Genomic DNA, 20,344 nt, shown 5'->3' on the forward strand with positions numbered 1-20,344 from the left:
TGTTTCTATAATCAGCTGCCATTAAGCTATTGCAAGCTTAAATTTAAAAAAATGCTTGTGCTTTACCCATTCATCATTGCCAAGGTTTTCCTAAATACTCAATCTACACAATTCTGTAACAGCGTAGGAGATATACCCATGACAAGTCCATTTCAGAATGTTGCTATTGAAATCAATTGTGATGTCCTTATAAATTGTATTCCTTTTTGAGAAATGTTTACCCACCAAAATGTGTATTTTTATTTGTAATGAACCTGCTTATGAAGATTTATGCAGTACTGACTTGTCTATTATTTGAAGGGAAACATCACTTTCTGTTCAAATACACTTTGCAAGGTATAATAAATGACTCTATTATTTAACTCCAAATCATTTGCAGCTAGTCTTCAACTTACAATTGAGTCCAAAATTTGCTGCTGAGCAAGAAAGTTAAGTGAGCTTTCCCCATTTTATGACCTTTTTGCTCCATTTTAGGACATTGCAATTGTGATACATGCCAGTTGCTAAATGCCCAAATTTTGATCATGTAATCATAGGGATGCTGCAACGGGTGAAAAAATCACAAGTCACTTTTTCAGTCTGTTGTAATTTTCAGCTGTTATTAGTTGCAAGTCAAAAAATGCCTGACTTAAAAGTGGAAAAAGTGACTTTATGACTTTTTCACACAACTGTTGCAACATCCATGATCAAGAGCCGAGGTGGCACAGTGGTTAAATGCAGCACTGCAGGTTACTTTAGCTGACTGCAGTTCGACTGTTCAAATCTCACCGGCTCAGGGTTGACTCAGCCTTCCATCCTTCCAAGGTGGGTAAAATGAGGACCTGGATTGTTGGGGGCAATATGCTGACTCTGTAAACCGCTTAGAGAGGGCTGAAAGCCCTATGAAGCGGTATATAAGTTTAACTGCTATTGCTATTGCTAAAGTACATACTGAACTTGTACTCTGGAGACTTCAGAAAAAATGCTCAAACAGCTGGACTCTCAGGATAGTTTAAAAATGAAAAATGGGTTTAGATTACAATGCACAACTGATCTAGTGCCCTTTTTAGAATTAAAACTGTCCATCATAGAAATTATTTCAGGACTGAAGAATTAAACACACAAGAATCAGATTATGGAGAGGAACTATTTTTTTTTATCCTTGTGTGTGTTATATTTAGTCTATTCAATTACACAAATCATTACAAATTTATAAACAAGAGAATTCTGTATTGAATCTTGATCACCACGTTCCTTTCTTAAAACTTGTAGACTTCTCAAAACTTCATGATAGTCACTACCACAACCAGCAATGATAAAAACTTAACAGCTTTTATTGATACATGTAACAATCAGTTAAGCATCGGCAATAGTAACTTCAACTTCCACCCCAGGCTCAATGCTGATAGAAGTTATCTGTTTGACAATCTCTGAAGGACTGTGTAAATCAATGAGGCGCTTATGTATGCGCATTTGGAAACGATCCCAAGTTTTGGAACCTTCACCACATGGTGTTTTTCTCGTAGTGATTCGCAGGGTCTAAAATGTAAGCAAAAAGATGTATTCAATAACCAAACTATTTCTAATACAATTTAATATTTGATATATAAGACAATAATAAACTTTCCACAAATTAGATACCTTAGTAGGCATGCGAACAGGCCCTTTCACTTTTAGATTTTTTTCTTTAGCACCTCTGATGAGATCTGCACAAACTGAAAAAAAAAAGCAAGAATTTTAACTAAACTTTACATACAGATGATTTTAGCATTGTTTGGGATGTTGGCTCAGAATAGCGTATAAATTTATCATAGTAATTCAATTAAGCCTTTGTCCTCATTGCCAACTATATAGTAATACTAATATAACCAATGTACATCATTTTATTTCTATATCAATAAAAATAGCCCAAGCACATTTATGCTGCTTTATATAGGATTCAATAATACAAAATATATGAATCAATAAAAAATATTCTGATACCCCTATGTCTTTGTAAGAACACACAAGCTTGGATAATACCATGTAAACTAATATAAAAATGTGTGTTCTGTTTTGTGACATACCCTTTTCAAGAGACTTCACATTGCGACTTGTCAAAGTAATTCTGATACGATGGATTGCTACTTCTTGTTCCACAGGGGCCTTTCCAGTATCTTTAAATGCCTATAACAAACCGCCAAAATGAAAATTAGCAACTCAGCTATTAGCAACAGCAAACTACTTCTGGATCCCACCCTCCCAAAAAATTGTGCAAGAAACTTCAATTCTTGGTTTGCTCACAATTAGGAACTGTAGAATATGCAGATCTTATTACCAAAGAAAGCTAGAAAAAGCTTTCAAAGAGAGTAATATTTTATCAGCTTTCCGTGATTGGTTGAGAAGTGGTAATGCTGCTTCACACAATAAGAGAATTGACATCTTAATAAATATTTTCCTGTGCTCTTTTGATGTCTGCATAAAACTTTTTCCAGATTATTCAGCAGTCTGTGCATTCCTTGGAGAACAGGTTGCCCTAATTCACTGAAGGATGTTCAGTTTGCTTCTAGTAAGAGGAAATCATAACTGTGGGACTGTTTTAATCAGGCACAATCAAAATTATGCAATTTTAACTAATTAAGCAATGTGAACTATCATTGGCTGCATAATGCACTTAATTACTTTTTAAACTATAATTTTAGCCAGAATTATGAAGTGGATTGAAATCCATCTATTAACTTATAACAAGATTCTATATTCTCAAATACAAAAATAACCTTTAAACTTTTAAATTAAGGAGCAATAATCTGACAGCATTATAATGAAGTGATACGATTTTCCTCAGGTTCTAATTATCAGTCTTCATACTAAAGAAAAATTAGTTTTTCCCAGTCTTTGAAAACTTCCTGGTTTTCGTGTTGCAAATGTAGAAATACAGCATTACTTATTATATCTGAACAGGAGAGAGACATAGGAAATACCTAGCTCGGTAGAATTCTAGTTTTAGTACCATGTCCAATTCGGGGTACATTTTAAGTCTTCTGAGAAATCGGAACACATCCAGGAAACTTGAAATAACATCCAATGAAAAGAGGTTGAGATCTAGGTCTCCTTCATACCCTGTCCTCCTTTCTCCGCTTAGTGATCCCCATACGATTAAGTATTTAGGTAGCCCATTCCCACGCATCTTTCTGGACTAGAGGTCTTCAAACTTGACAACTTTAAGACTTGTGGACTTCAACTCTATGTAAGGAAACTATGCTGGCTGGAGAATTCTGGGAATTGAAGTCCACAAGTCTTAAAGTTGCTAAGTTTGGGAACCCTGCACTGGACCATCTGCAGGGACCTTTCCGACCTGCGCGGGACTTCAAGCCCAGTGTCGAAAAAGTTGGACCACAAAAGACACGCATGGAAAGCGAACACAAGACTTCGCCCTTTCCCCTCTCCAACGAACAGGCTCGTCTTGTTCCAGTTTCTATTGAGTCAGGAAGCGCCTTTGAGCAGCCAGAGAAAAAGGCGCGCGCCGCCAGACAGCACAACGCAGGTGCTGGCGGGCAGGCAGGCGGCCTAAGAGTCTTCGCGCCGCTCGTACATCCTCCCCCCTCCCCAACCCTCGGCGCGGGCCTCCCCCCTTCCTCCTCTCACCATAGTTGCCGCGAAGCCTTCCTGACCGACTTAATCCCGGCCGAAGTGGGTACCAGAGGCCCGGGGAACAGCGGTGAGTCAGGAAACAAAAGAACGAGCCGCAGCACAGACAACCACCTAAAGGAAGCACTCGTTCAAGAGGCGGCCTTTATATAGTCTGAGGGAGAACCATTCCCCGCCTCTTGTCCTTTGTCCCGGAACTGATACTGTTACGCCCAGAAACGTAATGGGTAGTGGAAGATCTGCAGGCGTAGAGAGCGCGGGCGCTCCTATTGGTGCCAGGAAAGAGTGGAGTGGAGTGGAGTGGGTGGAGGGGAGTGTGTGTGTGTGGTCGGTCTCTCTGGGTGTGTGTGTGTGTGTGTGTGTGGGTGTGTGTGGGTGTGGTCTCTCTGGAGAAGGTGGCGTTCTCCCCTGTTACTTTTTAGAATTACTTTGGAGGAGAGTAAAATGACCCCTATTGCGTCCAAATAGGCTATGTTTAATATTAGCCGTTAGGAACATAAGGAATTTGTCTTTGGTGCACATGCTCTCAGTGCACATTAGGAGACTGAAATACATTCATCAAGAATAAAAAGATACAACACTTAGTGACAGTCAAGGTTATGACTGTCAAGCTATCAACTCGTATTAGGAAACAAAAACAATAATTGAAAGATACAAGCAACATGGTTATAGTCATAAGTTGGTAGTCATAAGTTGGAAGATATAGCTACTAGTAAGGAAAAGAGAAATAATAGTAGTAGTCTTAGTAAATTATTTGACAGTGTTGTGAGAATTAGTTGTTAAGCAGAGTGGTGGCATTCTGGAAAAAACTTCTTGTGTCTAGTTGTTCTGGTGTGCAGTGCCCTATAGCGTTGTTTTGCGGACAGAAATTGAAACAATTTTTTGTCCAGGATGTGAGGGGTCTGCCTGTGTAGATATTTTCACAGCCCTCTTTTTGACTTTTTGAGTATACAGGTCCTCAATGGAAGGCAGGTTGGTAGCAATTGTTTTTTTCTGCAGTTCTAATCTATTGAAGTCTGTGTTTGTCTTGTTTGTTTGCAGAGCCAAACCAGACAGTTATGGAGGTGCAGATGACAGACTCAGTAATTCCTCTGTAGAATTGAATCAGCAGCTCTTTGGGCAGTTTTAGCTTTCTGAGTTGATGCAGAAAGAACATTCTTCATTGTGCTTTTTTATGTTTTTGATGTTAGGTGTCCATTTTAAGTCTTGAGATATGATAGAATCTAGAAACTTGAAGGACTCTACTGTTGATACTGTGTTATCTAGTATTGTAAGTGGTGGTAGTAAAGCAGATTTTCTTCTGAATCCACCTTGATGAATATATTTTATTCTCCTTATGTACACTGAAAGCATATACACCAAAGACAAATTCCTTATGTGTCCAATCACACTTTGCCAATAAAGAATTCTATTCTATTCGAGTAATTGTGTCAAGTACCTCAGTGTTTCTCAATCTCAATCAAGTTTAAAGATGTGTGGACTTCAACCCACAAGACTTCAATCCTGGAAGTTGGAGTCCATTCATCTTAAACTTGACTGATGTTAAGAAACACCGATTAGACGTTACATAGACACACCAGAAATACACTTAGGCTAAGAAGGGTTTTTTAACTCTTAAAATCAAGCAGGTAAGGAATTTGGTATTTTGTTGGTTTATTATTACAAAGGAGCTGGGTAGACATCTCTCTAAATAACTGGTTATTTTTATTCTATGTAATTCAAATAATTGAATTCAGCCTTATTACACTTGGTTTAAATTACTACATTACTAAATTAGTAAAAGTCTCAGCAATCCTAGTTGGTGGGAGACATGCTGCCTGGAAATTTTGTGAAATATACTGGTAGTCCAAGCAGTTTCGAATGCATTGTATTGGAAAAGTTGCATTTAAATTTTAACAATGCTAAAATATCAGTATATTACTATTACTATTAAGTAATATTTATATTAAGTGTTTCAGATTCTTCAAGGACAGTTACAGTTACAAAATAATTTTAAACTTAATTAGAGTGATACCTTGGTACTCATCATTATTTAGTTCCAGGAGATGCGATGAGTACCAAAACTGGTAACTATCAATAATTTTTTTCCATAAGGAATAGTATAGTTTAGGTATAGTATAGGTTCTAGCTTGTGCATTAAATACCAAATAAACAATGAGTACTGGGACAAAAATTTTGCATAAAAAAAAAATGAGTATGAAATTTGTTGAGTACCACTTTATCTAAAAATTATTTCATAAGTTGAATCAGATCTGCAATTATTTTATATTTGATTTTTATTCACTTTACCAATTGAAAAACAGTATATTTTCATTAACTTTTATAAATCTATGGTGATGACATAATGGCTCCATAACAAAAACAAAATCTTACGATTCTTTTGGATATTAACAATTTCTCCTTAAATGTATAGTTAGCTTCAACTTTGTCAAAGGCTTCTCAATTTCAGTTGATGGAAAACTTTTGTTTTCATAATGTCATAGGTAATACTGAAGCAAAATTGATAACCAACAGTTCAACATTGTAAACTTAAATTTGTCGGAAATGGATTGCTCCAATAAGCCACTAGATGGCTAATGACAACAAAAAAGAGATATACAATCTCTGAACTAAATCACTATTTTTGCAAGCAATTTTGTCATATAATTTGGTGGCCTAGTGATGAAGATGCTTGCCTCCTACTTACAAGGTTGAGAGTAGGTAGCAGCAAATATTTCTTTCCTAGGGTTCAAAGAAAAAAAAATGTGAATTCCATGTTAACTATAATACAACCATGTGAACTATAAGAAATTGAACATTTGACTTTAAGCACAGCATGTGAAAAAGTACAATAGTGCTATCTCAGTGTAGAAGTGAAATGACACGACAGGGAGAAACAGAGTAGAATACTTGTTCAAGGAATAATATAAACAAAAAGTCTATAACCGAAAATAGAAACAGATTGCTTTTGCAAGACAACATTAAAAAAAAGGTTTGGTGTTTCAACAACCTTAGGCAACTAGCAAGAAATTAATATTATTTACCTAAATGAAAACATGTTGTAAAATATCATAGGAATATAGGAGAACATGATGTTTTCCTAGCCTGTACAATGACATTTTCCAAAAGGTGGCAATGGCAAATCAGTTCCACAGTGTTGCCAAGAAAATTTTATGGATGTGTCTGTGAAATCAACAAAAGTTGACCTAGGTTTAAAGACTTACCTTATAATACAGTGTATGCTTAGCAACTAAATTTACTGAAGTAACATGAAATATAGCTGAATGTCTTTTCTTTTCAGTTACTGAGCTGAGGTGGAAGAATTCTATTGTAGAGTTTACATAAGAGCAAAGATGCAGTGGAAATAATAGAAAATTAGTGAAATGATGAGAAACACTGAGTTGTGGATAAACTGTAATAAAATGGGGATTTAATTGCGAATTATGTCAACAAGAGCATAGTATGGTATTAAAATGTTCATGTAGTGTTCTATTAGAGAACATAGAAGCTTTTGGAGACATAACATCTAGTCATTCCATTTAGGTGTGGAAATAATTATAAAGAGAGTGTAAGGAAGATTATCTTGATAATCTATACAGAATACATTGCCTAAGTCAAAATAACACGTGGAAGCTGCTCAGGCAGCTGCTCTCTCATTGAAGAATGAAGATGAAGAGGAACAGCATAGTCAAACTTCCAATTTTTTTTAAATAGTCATTTTCTAACCTTCCTATGGAATTTCCTGGCCTGATCTACCTACCTGGATAACAATCAGATACAGCAATATTTTTCTTTGTGCTATTTATGTATTTATTTACAGATGCAAGTAGATGTCAGCTAAGGGATAATCACACTATAAGGTGGGAAAAAATCAGTTAAGGTGGAAGTCTTCTTTCAGTACTCAAAAACCTGTATTTTCATGTATTTATAGAACATCCTGCATAGCAAGTTATCCAATATTTTATTTTTCTAAAATTAATCATAGGACAATTTTACATATGGAAGGGGAGTAGTACTTTTTTCAGTAGATACTGAAGTGGAAAATTGTCAGCAAAAATTCAGGAGTGTCAGCTGTTCCCTGATTTTAAACCACTATTTAGTGATTAAACTGTAGCAGCTATTTAAAATCTCTTAAATACAGATTTCATAAAGCCATACTATTGTAAAGACTGTTCTTAATGTAACAACTGAAATTGTAACTATTCAATTCTATCAATTTTGTAAAAACACAATCTATAACATTAGATGTTGATGTACTATAGCAGTGATGGTGAACCTTTTCGTCACTTAGTGCCCAAATCAGAATGTGCATGCATGTGCGTGTGCCAGAATGTCGCAAACCCAAAGACCAACTGCCCAGCATGTGCATACCTGCTTTTTAGTCATTTTTCGGACTATTTTCAGGGTGTCTTTTTGGGCTGTTTTCAGGCCAAATATGGCCTGGAAAACAGCCTGAAAATGGCCCGAAAACAGCCTGAAAATGTCCCAAAAAACACCAGCGAAGACCAGCTAGCCAGTGCCCATGTGGACTGGAAACCAGCGGAACAGCTGGCGATAGAGCACGTGCCCACAGATAGGCTCTGCTTGCCACTGGCACCACAGCTTTGTATAGATATGCATCACAAACCAAACTCTCCTGTTTTATTTTTAACATTTTTACAAAATAATACAGACTCTCAGTATAAATTTATTTTTTTATTAAAAGTAGTTTCTACTAATTTCAGTGAATACTGAACAAGTATACATAGGATTAGATTAGAATTTGTTCTTTGAAATAAGCTACAATAAGTATGCTGCCTTTTAAGTATCTTTAGAATTGCAGATTTTCTTTTCAAATGAACAAAACCTTTTGTAACTTTTGTACGCTTGACAAATATTTTTTAGAAACTTTACAATTTATTTTGGCAGAAAGCATAGGAAGTAACTTCTTTTAAAAGATCAGTAAAATAATATACACTTGATTAATTAATGAGACCAATAATTTAACTATAATAACAAATGTTTGCATTTATTATATGGAAGATGGCATCGAAGGAAGAGAAATAACATAGGTGAACTAGGAATTTCTACAATAGCTTCCTTCTCAATTTACATGGTAGAAATGAATGAACACCTGAAGTTATTTTCTTATTGAAAAAAGTGTTTCAGAAAATATATACAAAAACTCTAGTTAAATATCTTTCTTATTTATGCTTTTCAATTAATACACTACCATGTTTAAAGTTACATATATATTCTTTACATAATTTGAATTGCAGTAATTCAAAAATAGTCAACATTTTATTGGTATTAATGTTTAATGGGCAGGGAGAATAGCACATCATAATTTGTCCAAAGGTTCACAGCACAAATTTTTGGATTCTTTGTTTTATTGTGGTGTTAAGAGATGAATGCATCTTTCAAAAATAAATAAATAATTGAGAAACTGAATACTGTGAATCCTAACAAGCAGAAAAAACTTGTCACTCTTTTAAATAACTTCATGTCTAGAATATATATATATATTTCTTGAAAGCATCAAAGTTAAGATCAATAACATACACTTTAGCTAGAACAAGTAGCAAAAAATAAGACAAAATCTGTTTACACTACTACAGGCAAGCAATGAAGATCGTGAAGGAGACATTCTGCACTAGGACGCTCGGCTACATCAGCTCTCCAACAGCTTTCAATTACTGTCTCAAGTTGTTGGCCAATAGCTGAACCTTTAAACACAGCTGCATTTAGAGAGGGGCGCAGATTACATGCTACCACAGAGTAAAGTATATACTGGCGTTCACCCAGATAAGGCTCTTGCTGGGTTACCATTTGCCACAGAGTAATAGCAAAAGAATAGATATCTGCCTTGGGTGTGATTTTCTCACCTTTAAGAAGTTCAGGAGCACGATGTGTGTATGTTCCCCCTTGATGACAAAGATATAGTCCTGAAGATTCACTATCTTCTAGCTTTTGGGAGCATCCAAAGTCTCCAATCTTACAAATATTATGGTCTGTTATGAATATGTTAGCAGGTTTTAAATCCAGATGCACAATTAACTGAGAATGGAGAAATATTAACCCTGCCACAATATCACAGGAGTAAATGACAGCCTGAGCTGTACTCAAAAACCCATGGTCACATTTAAGGCCATCGTTATTTCCTGTTAAATAATCAGTCCCATAGATAACATGATGTAGAGTGCAATTACCTGCATATTCCATAATTATGGTACCCAAACTATCCTGACTAGTAGGGGTACATGTGCTAGCAGCTACTATGTGTACCACATTGATATGGTCAAGACGTGCTACATTTAGTTCTGCCCAGAAGCTTTGCCGTGATGCCAAATGGTTCTTACTGCATCTCTTCACTTGTTTTACAGCCACTGTAGCTCCATGGTAAGTTGCCTTGTAAACAGAACCAAACCCACCAGAGCCCAGGAGATGCAGAAGACATAACTGATCCCAGTCAATTGAACACCAAGCTAAGTGGGGGGGTAGCCGACGAATCCTAGATGTGCTTCCCACCCCAAAGAACTTTTCTCCTTTGGCAGGACAGACCAAAGGGCTACTGCAGGGACGTGCATTCACAGATGGAGAGAATTCCAGATGGAGAAGACGATTAAGAGGAAGAGGGGATGGCATTATTATCTAAGGAAAAAATTAGGCAAAACTAGATTAACAAAGAGGGAAAATGTTTATAAAATAGAAAGTAAATGCAAATTCAATACTCTTCTGTTCTTTTGTACTATATACTTTTATAGTACAATATAGTATACCAAGTTACTATATTTTCCATAAAAGCTATTATCAGATATAAACGCCAATCAGTTTCAGATTATAGGTAAATTAAAGGTTTCCCTGCCTGGTTATGTCAGACTCCAGGGCGGACTTTGGTCATTTTTGTTTCTTCTTCAAGACAGCCAGTGTTGTCCAAAGAGATTTTCCATGGACATGTGACCAGCCAAAGGTATACGGAAGGTCTTCCCACCAAAGTGGTACCTATTAATCTACTTGCATTTGCATGCTTTTCAACCACTAGGTGGACAGGAGCTGAGGCAGGAATGGGAGCTCACTCCATTACATGGTGCTCGACATAATTCTCTGTCAGAATTTTCCTTATTTTAAACTGTATAGCAGGTAAACATCTGCAGGTATTTCATTCTTGTGAAAAAGAAATCAACTTTTTGCATTCTTGAGCAGCAGTTAAAAGCAAAAAGTCTCCTGGAAGTAATAATTTTATGGAGTTACATAACTAATTAACGAAGTATTAGCTGCAATTTTACAAAACAGATTGTTTATATACTATAATTCTGGGAATTTTAGGTATGTTTTTTAAACAAGTACTAAGGGTGAAATTAATAAAAGGAATTTTCACTTGTTACAATCACTTCATTAACAACTCCCTTTTATAAACCAAAGTGGTAACCGCTGGCACTAATAACAGTTTTCTTTCAGAGGTAAATTACTTCAGCGGGAATCTTGCTGAGATCAGAACAGCAGAGATCAAAGGGTTACTTCTTTCCTTGATTGGCCTTTCAATAGCTGCTGAATTGTAAATTACTGTACTGAGCCTCAGAGGGGCAATTTTAAGAATCAATAGTAGTCACTGACTGATATAATACATGTTTTACAAGTAAAATTGTAAAATCCAGGTAAGAACACATGAGGATGCATAAAAATATATGCTGTTAGGAGTCATAAAAAAGAGAAGCTCAAATTGGTTATAAAAACTCCCATAACTTGATAGTGTTTTTAACTGTTTAAAATAATATAGAACAAATTATTAAACTTTAAAATTTGAAATACTAGAATGTTTAAGACCTACTTATTTTAAGCTATTTTATCAAATTCTTTATTCAGGTGACAAATAGGTGCTAAATAGGTAGTTCTGTGATATAACAAAAAAAAATCCCATTAAAAAAAAAATCTTAGCTACATTTAATCCCTTAAGGGATTTTCATATTCAGTATGCTGTAGAATTCTGCTACTTGCCTTGTAGTGTTTGGATCCTTATCTCCAAGTAGATACTTATATAAGTTCAAATTTCAATAAGTATGCTATCTATTCAGCAACAATAATTTCTGATAGTCTATCTCTTCATGGGGACAATCTTTTGTTATAAAGGATCTTCTTATGTCAGCCCTCAAGGATTGTTGATGGGTGGCTATCAAAATAAACAAGAGTGAAAACTCTATGATACAATGGGAGAATACCAGTAGGTTATTTGAAAAACTTACTTCTGCAGTAAACTAAATAGCTATTACTTCAAAGAAATTATGTTTTGGTCTTCTTAACCTGGGCTGGATAGAGTCAAATACAGATAACTTGACTTCCTAACCCTAATTATATTCCATAGGGGGATTGGCCATGAAATGTTCAATGGTAGTTTGAATAGGTTATGTTTAACAGCATATCAAATTGAATCCTTTGTTCCAACAAGTCTGTAACCAATTTCCTTTCCTTAAAAGAGCTACTTAGTTAATATAGAATTATATTAATCCTTTTTTCTTTCCTTTGTACAATAGTTATACTTCATAGTAATAATAAAATAATTATACTTTCCTAGTTTCTGGTTGTAGATTAGTTTACTATTGATTCCAGTAGAGAATCTGTGGCTTTTATGTTATTTTGCATTCATTGAATTTAAACCAATGTTCTGTGTCTTGCAAAAACAAAGAAGAAAAAAATGCTATTAGTTTCATAGTGGAATCACTAGTGGTTATGTGATAGCATTTGTGATGCTATGTAACTTTTTCAATGTATAATTAAAAATAACAATAGAGGGAATAAAGGTTCTACAAAAACCAAACATGTTTAATTCTCCATCTCAGGAGAATTTCAATATCTTTTAAAAACAAACACACATTTTTCCTTGAAGAATTTCTCCCTCCCCTGTCTCCTTCCAATGCTTCAATAGGGCATAATGGATATGCACCGAACACTTTATTACCTGTTTCTATTTCTTCAGAATGTACATAATCTTCCATGTATAGAAAAAGGCAGAAGGTATGATGCTATTCCTAACTAAAGAATTCTTTCCTTTTGCTCAATTGTGCTCATGCAATTCACAGATTTCCAGGTGTTCATGATGATAAACATTTTGCAGTTATCTTAGGAAGCTGATGATGATATGATGTTCATGATGATAAACATTTTGCAGTTATCTTAGGAAGCTGATTTTGGATTGTAATTCTGCATTTTCCAGCTTTTATATATGTTCATTTTGGCTTGATCAGCTATTCTTTACATAGACCAATGTTGGGTAATTTATTTTCTACAAGCCAATGGAGAAGCATTGTCATCCATTAAAGTGAGAGGTGCTAGTTTCACTGAGAGAAACAAAACTTTTAACCATAACGCAGAACTTCCCTCCAAGCCCCATGTTCAGTTTTGGGCATACCTATTTCAAATCTGACACCTTCATTAGAGATTAATGCAGCAAGTATTGACTTTAAAAAATTAGTTTATAGAACCTCATTGGGAGGTTTAACAAATAGTCAACCTGTGTCACATACAAGATCTTGCCCTGTTCAAGAGTTTGACCTTAGACACTTTAATGCCTGCAGGAGTAAACTCTTCTGATACAGAAGAATCTTCTGATGTAGTTTATGTACATAAGAATGGGCTTTCCAGGATTGAGAGTTATGGACTATTGTCCTAAGGTATTTGATGACAGTGCTCCCTCTCATAACCACTCTAACATGAATTAAGGTTTAATTTATGAAGATCACAAAAATAGGTAATTAAATTTCAATGCTCTTCTGTACAAGCAGAGATCCAAACATTTGCAGGATCATTGACTAAACCTGAAGGTTTATTCCCAAGATTTTCAAAGGATCTATTGGGTCTTTGGAGTTGAGCCAATTAATGGGATACCATTAACACTAAAAGTCAACTAAGGATTTGGAGGTTGACTATGTTGCTAATGATTCTCAAAATGAGCAGACCAAAATGAGAAGGGAAAAAGCCCAGTTATGTCCATAACAGTTAGCTTTCTGACTTTATATTTGGGTGTAGAGATTGGGTGTATTGTAGGTAATGAACTGAATCTTTCTTAGGCAAAATAAATTTAGAAGCCATGTCTGCATTAGACATAGTTGATCTGTCTTTGGAGGATCATTGTTGTGTGTTTGAAAGTGCTCTACAACATATTTGGCTGATCCAGTCTCGGGTAAAGGGAATCTATCAATAGATATTTGAGTCATTTAAATGATATCAAATATTATCAAATATTCTTAAATCTTACCTTTGAATTTCCTGCAAAAATTCAGCCCTTGGAGCTTTAGCGCTTCTACTGTGGAATGTATGATTCAGATTTGCTTAACTTTAAGTCAGCTACTTCAAATTGGCTTCAAAAACAAGTCAAATCAATGTTTATTATAAAGGACTGTAAGCTTTTGCAGAATTGGTTCCTCTTTCTGATTATATTTGTCACCTGAAGCCTTGTTGTTTTTAATCATCAGTGGTCTGGTTGAAGAAATTACTCTGATAGATCATCAAAGCCAAGGAATTACCTATATAGAGAAGCTTACTTGGCCTTTGTAAACTCTGTTTGAACTAAAGAAATAATTTTTGTGCCATATATTTAGAGTTCTTATGCTGCCTTATACTTATACTTTAATAGCTACTCTTTTTCTAAAGCTTTTGAGGCTGCAATAGGTTATGATGCTGAAGTAGAAACTTAGAAATAGTAAATTCTAGTCCTCTTGTAGGAATGGAAGCTACAAGTAGTAGTGGATGTATATCATACATACAAATAGTAGTAATGAATAGCTACAAGTTGTTGTACTAAGTTTCTGAACTGGAGATAGAATTGGGTTGCAAGGTGTTTTCTGAATCTTATATTAACTAATCTGTCATTTAAATTTTATTGAACCTTTAGAATTAATATTACATTATGATGAAAAGCAATGATGACTTCAAACAACAGGGACGGCTTTTTAAAGAACTGCCATTTCCTATTATAATATGATTACAAATGTTAAGTAGAAAAGTACCAAATTAAATTCTACTCACATAAAGTGGCAAGTTGCTGAATTTAGAATTGGATAATGATCACAAATATCTGACCTGAAAATTTTACTTTAGAATTCTGGTACTGCCTTCCTGCTGTGATTTAAGGTTAACAAAATGTTTAATACAGTTTGTCTACACAAGAGGGCAATCTTATCTTTTATTTGGTATGAATGTAGCTAAAGAACAATTTTGAACAATACATTTAAAATAATTTCCTTAAATTGCTAGGATAGGAAAGAATCACATTAGATTTTTACCTTATAAATGGAAACAAAAATCCAATTATTACTTGTTTACCGACTTCACTCAACATTTCTATTTTCTCTATTATGTTCAATAGACTAAAGGCTGAGAATATAGGAGTTCATGCTGGGATAAGGAAATATTCCATATACTGAGATATGGATTGAAAGACTTAACTCAGTCATTCATACCATGGGAATGTTCTTGAAGTGTCCGGAAGCTTCAGCTGATGTCCAATTCAGCAGTAGGGGCCATTATATGTGACCCAAGCACATGTATGCATATCTTACCGTTCAGTTCCATAAGCTGCATTAGTTGCCAGTTTGATTCTGGATATAATTTAAGGCACTAGTTATAACCTTCAAAACCCTATATGGCAAGGAGTCAGGTTATTTGAAAGAAGTTCTCTCCCCAATTACATCTACTCATCCCATCAGGTCTGGCAGAAGAGGAATGTTCAAGGAGCCGTTTGATGAGACCCAGGAAGAGATGCTTTTCTGGCCTGGCACCCACCTTCTGGAACATCATCCCTATCCAAGGTAAGATTGGACCAAACCCTGTTGGACTTCTGAAAGTTCCTCAAATTTTGGGTTTTGCCATCAGCTTGGGGGGTGGGGGGTGGGTCCATAGAAGTGCAGAGTCCATTAATTGGCTGGTGTAAGTGTAGACTGCACTCTTTCCTGTTTTTTGTTTTTGTTTTAATGTTGAATTATGTTGGTAGTTTCTATTTTTAATCATGTAGGCTCCCAGAGCCATATCATTAAGATGGGTGGCTAAATAAATTCTAAATAAATGTTATTTGTGAGGGAATCACAAATCTTATATCTTCTTCAAATTTCCAATGCAAAGTGAAGAGGAAAAACCTAACCTATGAATCACCAACTATTTTATTGTTCCCATATCAAAAAAGGATTAGCAGGTTATTATCAATGAAGTGTACTCTTATGAAACAACCATTTTGCTAGATTCACTCACCTCATATTTCCTGTTTCCAATGTTGATATGAAATGGTGTCAATTAAAAAAACTGAGTGGATCTGAATAACTTGTGATAGACTCTATGAAGTATAAAGCTTTAGGAAAGAATTCCTATTTGCAATATAATTCAGTTACACTTTCAGAACACAAGTAGAGTACAATTCTCTGGATCTTGAGCTTCAATACTATTTTTCACCATTGACTTTACATAAGTGTTTCCTAACCTTGGCTGTGTGAACTCCCAGTATTCCATAACCAGCATGACCATTAAAAATTCTGGGAGACCTCCACATATCTGAAAATGGCCAATGTTGGGAAACATAGCTTTAGAGGATTTGGCTACTGGAAATTGTTCAACTCTTCAGCTTACTAGAATTGGTAATGTTGTGAGAAACCTGAATAAATTGAATCTTCCAATACTAGTCTAAACCTTGTATTTGCACAATGATTTATCCAGGTACTGTGTAACAGGGCATTTGTTTCACTATTGAAATTTAGAGGAAAATAGATTCACAGAGTAATTAACATAATACTTTCAAATTGCTAGCTTGACCACTAATATTAGAAATGGAAGCACTCATAGTACTATAAAATATCTATGACCATGGATTTCACATATTTCAATTTCACAGAAATATGAGCTTGCTCTTCAATCTAATCCTTTAAAAATATTGGGACCATTCTTTCTATAATAAGATTGTATTTGTTATCTATGTAATTTGCAAATATAAAGGTTAGTCTATTTTTATTTGAATTGATTTATACATAGATTGTACAAAGTTTGTTTCAGGTATATGTAGCATTTTGTGGGAAACAATTGATGGTTCCCTTCTCATATTCTTCTGTTTCCCATCTTTCAAAAGGAATACTTTTTAGTAGCCGACGTAGTGGCAATATTGTTTTAATTGGGATTTTTCACTGAAACATTTTCATTTAGGGCTGCACAGTTTAAGTAAGGGCTTTAGGCAGCACAAAGCAGCCAGTTTTCTTTCTGAACTCTCCTCCTCCTAAGCATGGATAAATCTTCCATTTTTTTATGGAGGAAACACTAAAAGTCGAAGTCTTTCAGAAACATGATACACATTTCATTAAGATTCTCAAGATACAAAAACAAATAATCCTGGACTGAGCTATTATAAATCTGGAACACCTCACAATGTTGTCCTCAACAGTAACTGCATATTCTTTTATAAGGTTTTATTAAATTTTGTGTTTTGGAATCATGGGAGAAAAGTGAAAGCATTTTGCGGTGGGCAAACAACAGCAGAGCCAGTTTGGTGTAGAGCAGTGGGTCTCAACCTTCCTAACACCGCGACCCTTTAATATAGTTCATGTTGTGGTGACCCCCAATCATAAAATTATTTTATGTTTTCTGTACTTTTTCGAAAATATGTGTTTTCCAATGGTCTTAGGTGACCCCTGTGAAAGGGTCGTTCGACCCCCAAAGAGGTCCTGACCCACAGGTTGAGAACCACTGGGGTAGAGGTTGAAACATCAAGCTAGGAACTCAGAGACTGTGAATTCCAGTTCCATCTTAGGTACAAGATGGTCATTTTCTCTCAGCCCTAGAAAGCAGCTGTGGCAAGCCATTTCTTAAAAACGTTGCTAACAAAACTGCAGCAACTAGTTGAGGCAATCTCTAGGAATTAAAAACTGATTCAAAGACACCCCCCCAAACCCCGCCCCCAAAACAAAATCCAGGATAATCTTTAAGGTGTTCTAAGATACAGTGTAATTAGTGGCAAACTATAAATTCCTCATTAGGAAAAACCTCTGGTGCCTTTTTTTCTCTCTCATGCAGAAATTTCTAATGTGGGGTATGCATTTTATCCAGCAGTTCTCCTTATTCTCAGGTCAAATGATGCAGTGATGCTATTTATCATTCTTCTTTCAAACAGTAAAACTGACAGTTATCCACAAATTTAAAAAGTAACTCAAAGACATTAGTAGTTACCGCAACAACAGATAAACAACATACAGCAGTTTAAATACAGGCATATTTTGTACATAACTAAAACCATTTGTAGTTTTATTGATATTTTGTGGAGTTCACATACTTTTTTGTACAGCAAACATAACACTGTAGGCTGCAAGAAGCTGCAGTACTATTGTTTAATAGCAGCAAGTTATATTTTTATCAGGGTATGTGGACAATAAATAGTCTGTTTCTTTGGATATGAATGTCTAAAATGAATTTTTGCTGCAGCTTCATAATGTGATAGCTATTTTACAGAGCTTATACACAAAAATATATATGCAATCTTTTGTCTATATTTTATACAAATACAACAGTAGTTTGTGAATACATTGTAAAGTACATATACATGATAAGCAACACAAGTTTCCATATCACAAGATAGTAATTTTAAATGAAATACACAAATTCAGTCTGGAATGCTTTTTTCTATCTTGACTCAAAATCTGTATCACTGAAACTTTTTAGCACACAAGTTCAAACATTTCTATCTAAAAATATAGTTTCAGCAATCCAAGCTTGTTTCAGATGTCATCCTTTTCATGTTAATTCCCAGTCTGTCAATATTTAAGAGCTTTTATAAACAAGTATGTTCTTCACTTCACACCATATTTAAAAGCCCCATTCTGTTTAGTTTGGGTGATAGGTTTATTTGGGCATATATGTCCCAAGTTTTTACCTTTTGCAAGTGTATATGAAAAAATTGTGGTATACAAAATTCATTAATGACAAATTAAGTCACAGTATAAAAATATACATCTATAAATCTAGTATAGGCCTTTCTCTATGAATAAAAATACATCAGTCTAAATGAGACAGGGAGATCTGTAGCACCATGAGAGGAGTTGTATCCCAAGTTATATTAGCAGCATGATCCACTATATTTGTAGGAGTGTTTCTGAGAAGATAAAACATTCATTCTGGTTCAATTGTACCACTGATGAGGATACTGAAGAATCTTTTGCATGCAGTTAACAATAGTTCTATGTTAATTAGGTTAAATACTTATTGAAAGTCAAGGACTTCCAACACGTGGGCACCTTTATAAAGGTGAAGGGTATGTTAATCAACATGACTTACTTTAAATGATCTCTAATTTCAAATGGGTGGTTAACTTACTGTATACTGGTATGATGTTGATAGGCAGCTGTCATTCATTTACATTTAATGTAAATGTAGAGATCTTTGTACTTAGAGGCACATTATTTTAACCTGATCAACCAGTGTATGAGACAAATAATTAAGAGCTTCATTCTTTTCTTTATATTAATAGGCATAAGATCAACGTATGTTGAATTTTAACAACAGCATTGCATGGCAGGATATCACACTTTGAAATTCTGTTTATTAATATTCTGAAGATTTCTCTTCTATGAACAATGCATAGAATACATTTCACTAAATTTAAAAGGTATTCCAAATAAAATGTACAGGGCGACCTGTTAGTCAAAACCCTATGCTTAATGTCATTCCCATTGAATTGTATGGGATTTCGTTAACAATTGTGGGCACATGACTGCAACCTCCAAGTTCTATGTATACACCTAAATATGGTTAACCACTCAATTATTGGACTGATATTAAATGGCAGTAAAAGACATGTTTAAACTTGTAAACCTAGGAGTCTACCATAAAACTCTTTAAAAAGACACTCTAGTTCTGTGCAATAGAGCAAATTGATAAAAAAGAATACTTTACGATGTACCTGTCAATAGTTACACTGTTTCCATATTGTACCCAAAGCATTTTACCAAAGGCCTGCATATGTCATCTAATGGCACTTGAAAAGTAATATTTTTTTAAAAAAGCAGAAAGCATAACCTGCAAGAAATTTTTATAAGATTTATATTTTTGTTTTGAAAGTGCTATATCTTGTATTATGTGTAATACAGAAATTGATCGAGGTTTAGTTTAAAACACACACACATGCACACACACAGCGTAAAATACATAAAGAGCTCACTAGGTAAAATCCTGAAAATATGTACTCTTAACATTCATTATTAGCTTAATAAAGCAATCAGGTCTGGCTCATGTTTTAGTCAGTATATGGTTTTTGGAAACCTCTACTGTCAAATGAATAAATCACTCTATTCCACAATTCACTACCAATAAAACATAAGCAAATTATATATATATATATATATATATATATATATATATATATATATATATATATATATATATATATATATATATATATATATATATATAATTATGTGTATATACACACACACACACATAATATTTTTAAATCCATAGCATACAAAGTGTGGTGCATGAGCAGCCAGTATACACACAACACTTCATTCTTAAGAGTTAACCTGGTGATTATAAAATAGGCTTTAAAATTGAAATTTTAAAATTGCCAAATGTCTCTGCTTAAATGGTAGTCATAAAGCACTAGTGTGTAAATAAAGCCCACACTGTCATTCTGCTTCCATATTTTCATACATCTTCAGTGACAGTCACACAAGGTGTAGCCATTTAGCAAAGTACTAACTGAATGAGGTTCAATATCTTGTCTGAAATTCTATTGCTAATTTGAAATGCACCTGTTCTCTAA

At 34.7% G+C, this 20,344-nt stretch overlaps 2 protein-coding genes and 1 non-coding gene across 3 annotated transcripts; all 3 read right to left on the reverse strand.

Moving 5' to 3' along the window:
- Positions 1-1,290: 1,290 nt before the first annotated feature.
- On the reverse strand, positions 1,291-3,744 carry RPS20 (ribosomal protein S20). Its single transcript, XM_032223395.1, has 4 exons — positions 3,604-3,744; positions 2,046-2,145; positions 1,621-1,694; positions 1,291-1,518 (listed from the first exon to the last, which is right to left on the reverse strand). The coding sequence occupies exons 1-4, from the start codon at positions 3,604-3,606 to the stop codon at positions 1,336-1,338; spliced, it is 360 nt and encodes a 119-aa protein (XP_032079286.1). The 5' UTR covers positions 3,607-3,744; the 3' UTR covers positions 1,291-1,335.
- LOC116512837 lies at positions 1,760-1,824 on the reverse strand. The gene has a single exon (XR_004255940.1). It is a non-coding gene; the product is annotated as a small nucleolar RNA U54 (small nucleolar RNA).
- A 5,424-nt stretch (positions 3,745-9,168) lies between the features above and the next one.
- On the reverse strand, positions 9,169-10,209 carry MOS (MOS proto-oncogene, serine/threonine kinase). Its single transcript, XM_032222269.1, has one exon. The coding sequence runs from the start codon at positions 10,207-10,209 to the stop codon at positions 9,169-9,171; it is 1,041 nt and encodes a 346-aa protein (XP_032078160.1).
- Between the last annotated feature and the right edge of the window lie 10,135 nt (positions 10,210-20,344).

Source organism: Thamnophis elegans, chromosome 8, assembly GCF_009769535.1.
Source record: "Thamnophis elegans isolate rThaEle1 chromosome 8, rThaEle1.pri, whole genome shotgun sequence".
Classification (NCBI taxonomy): domain Eukaryota; kingdom Metazoa; phylum Chordata; class Lepidosauria; order Squamata; family Colubridae; genus Thamnophis; species Thamnophis elegans.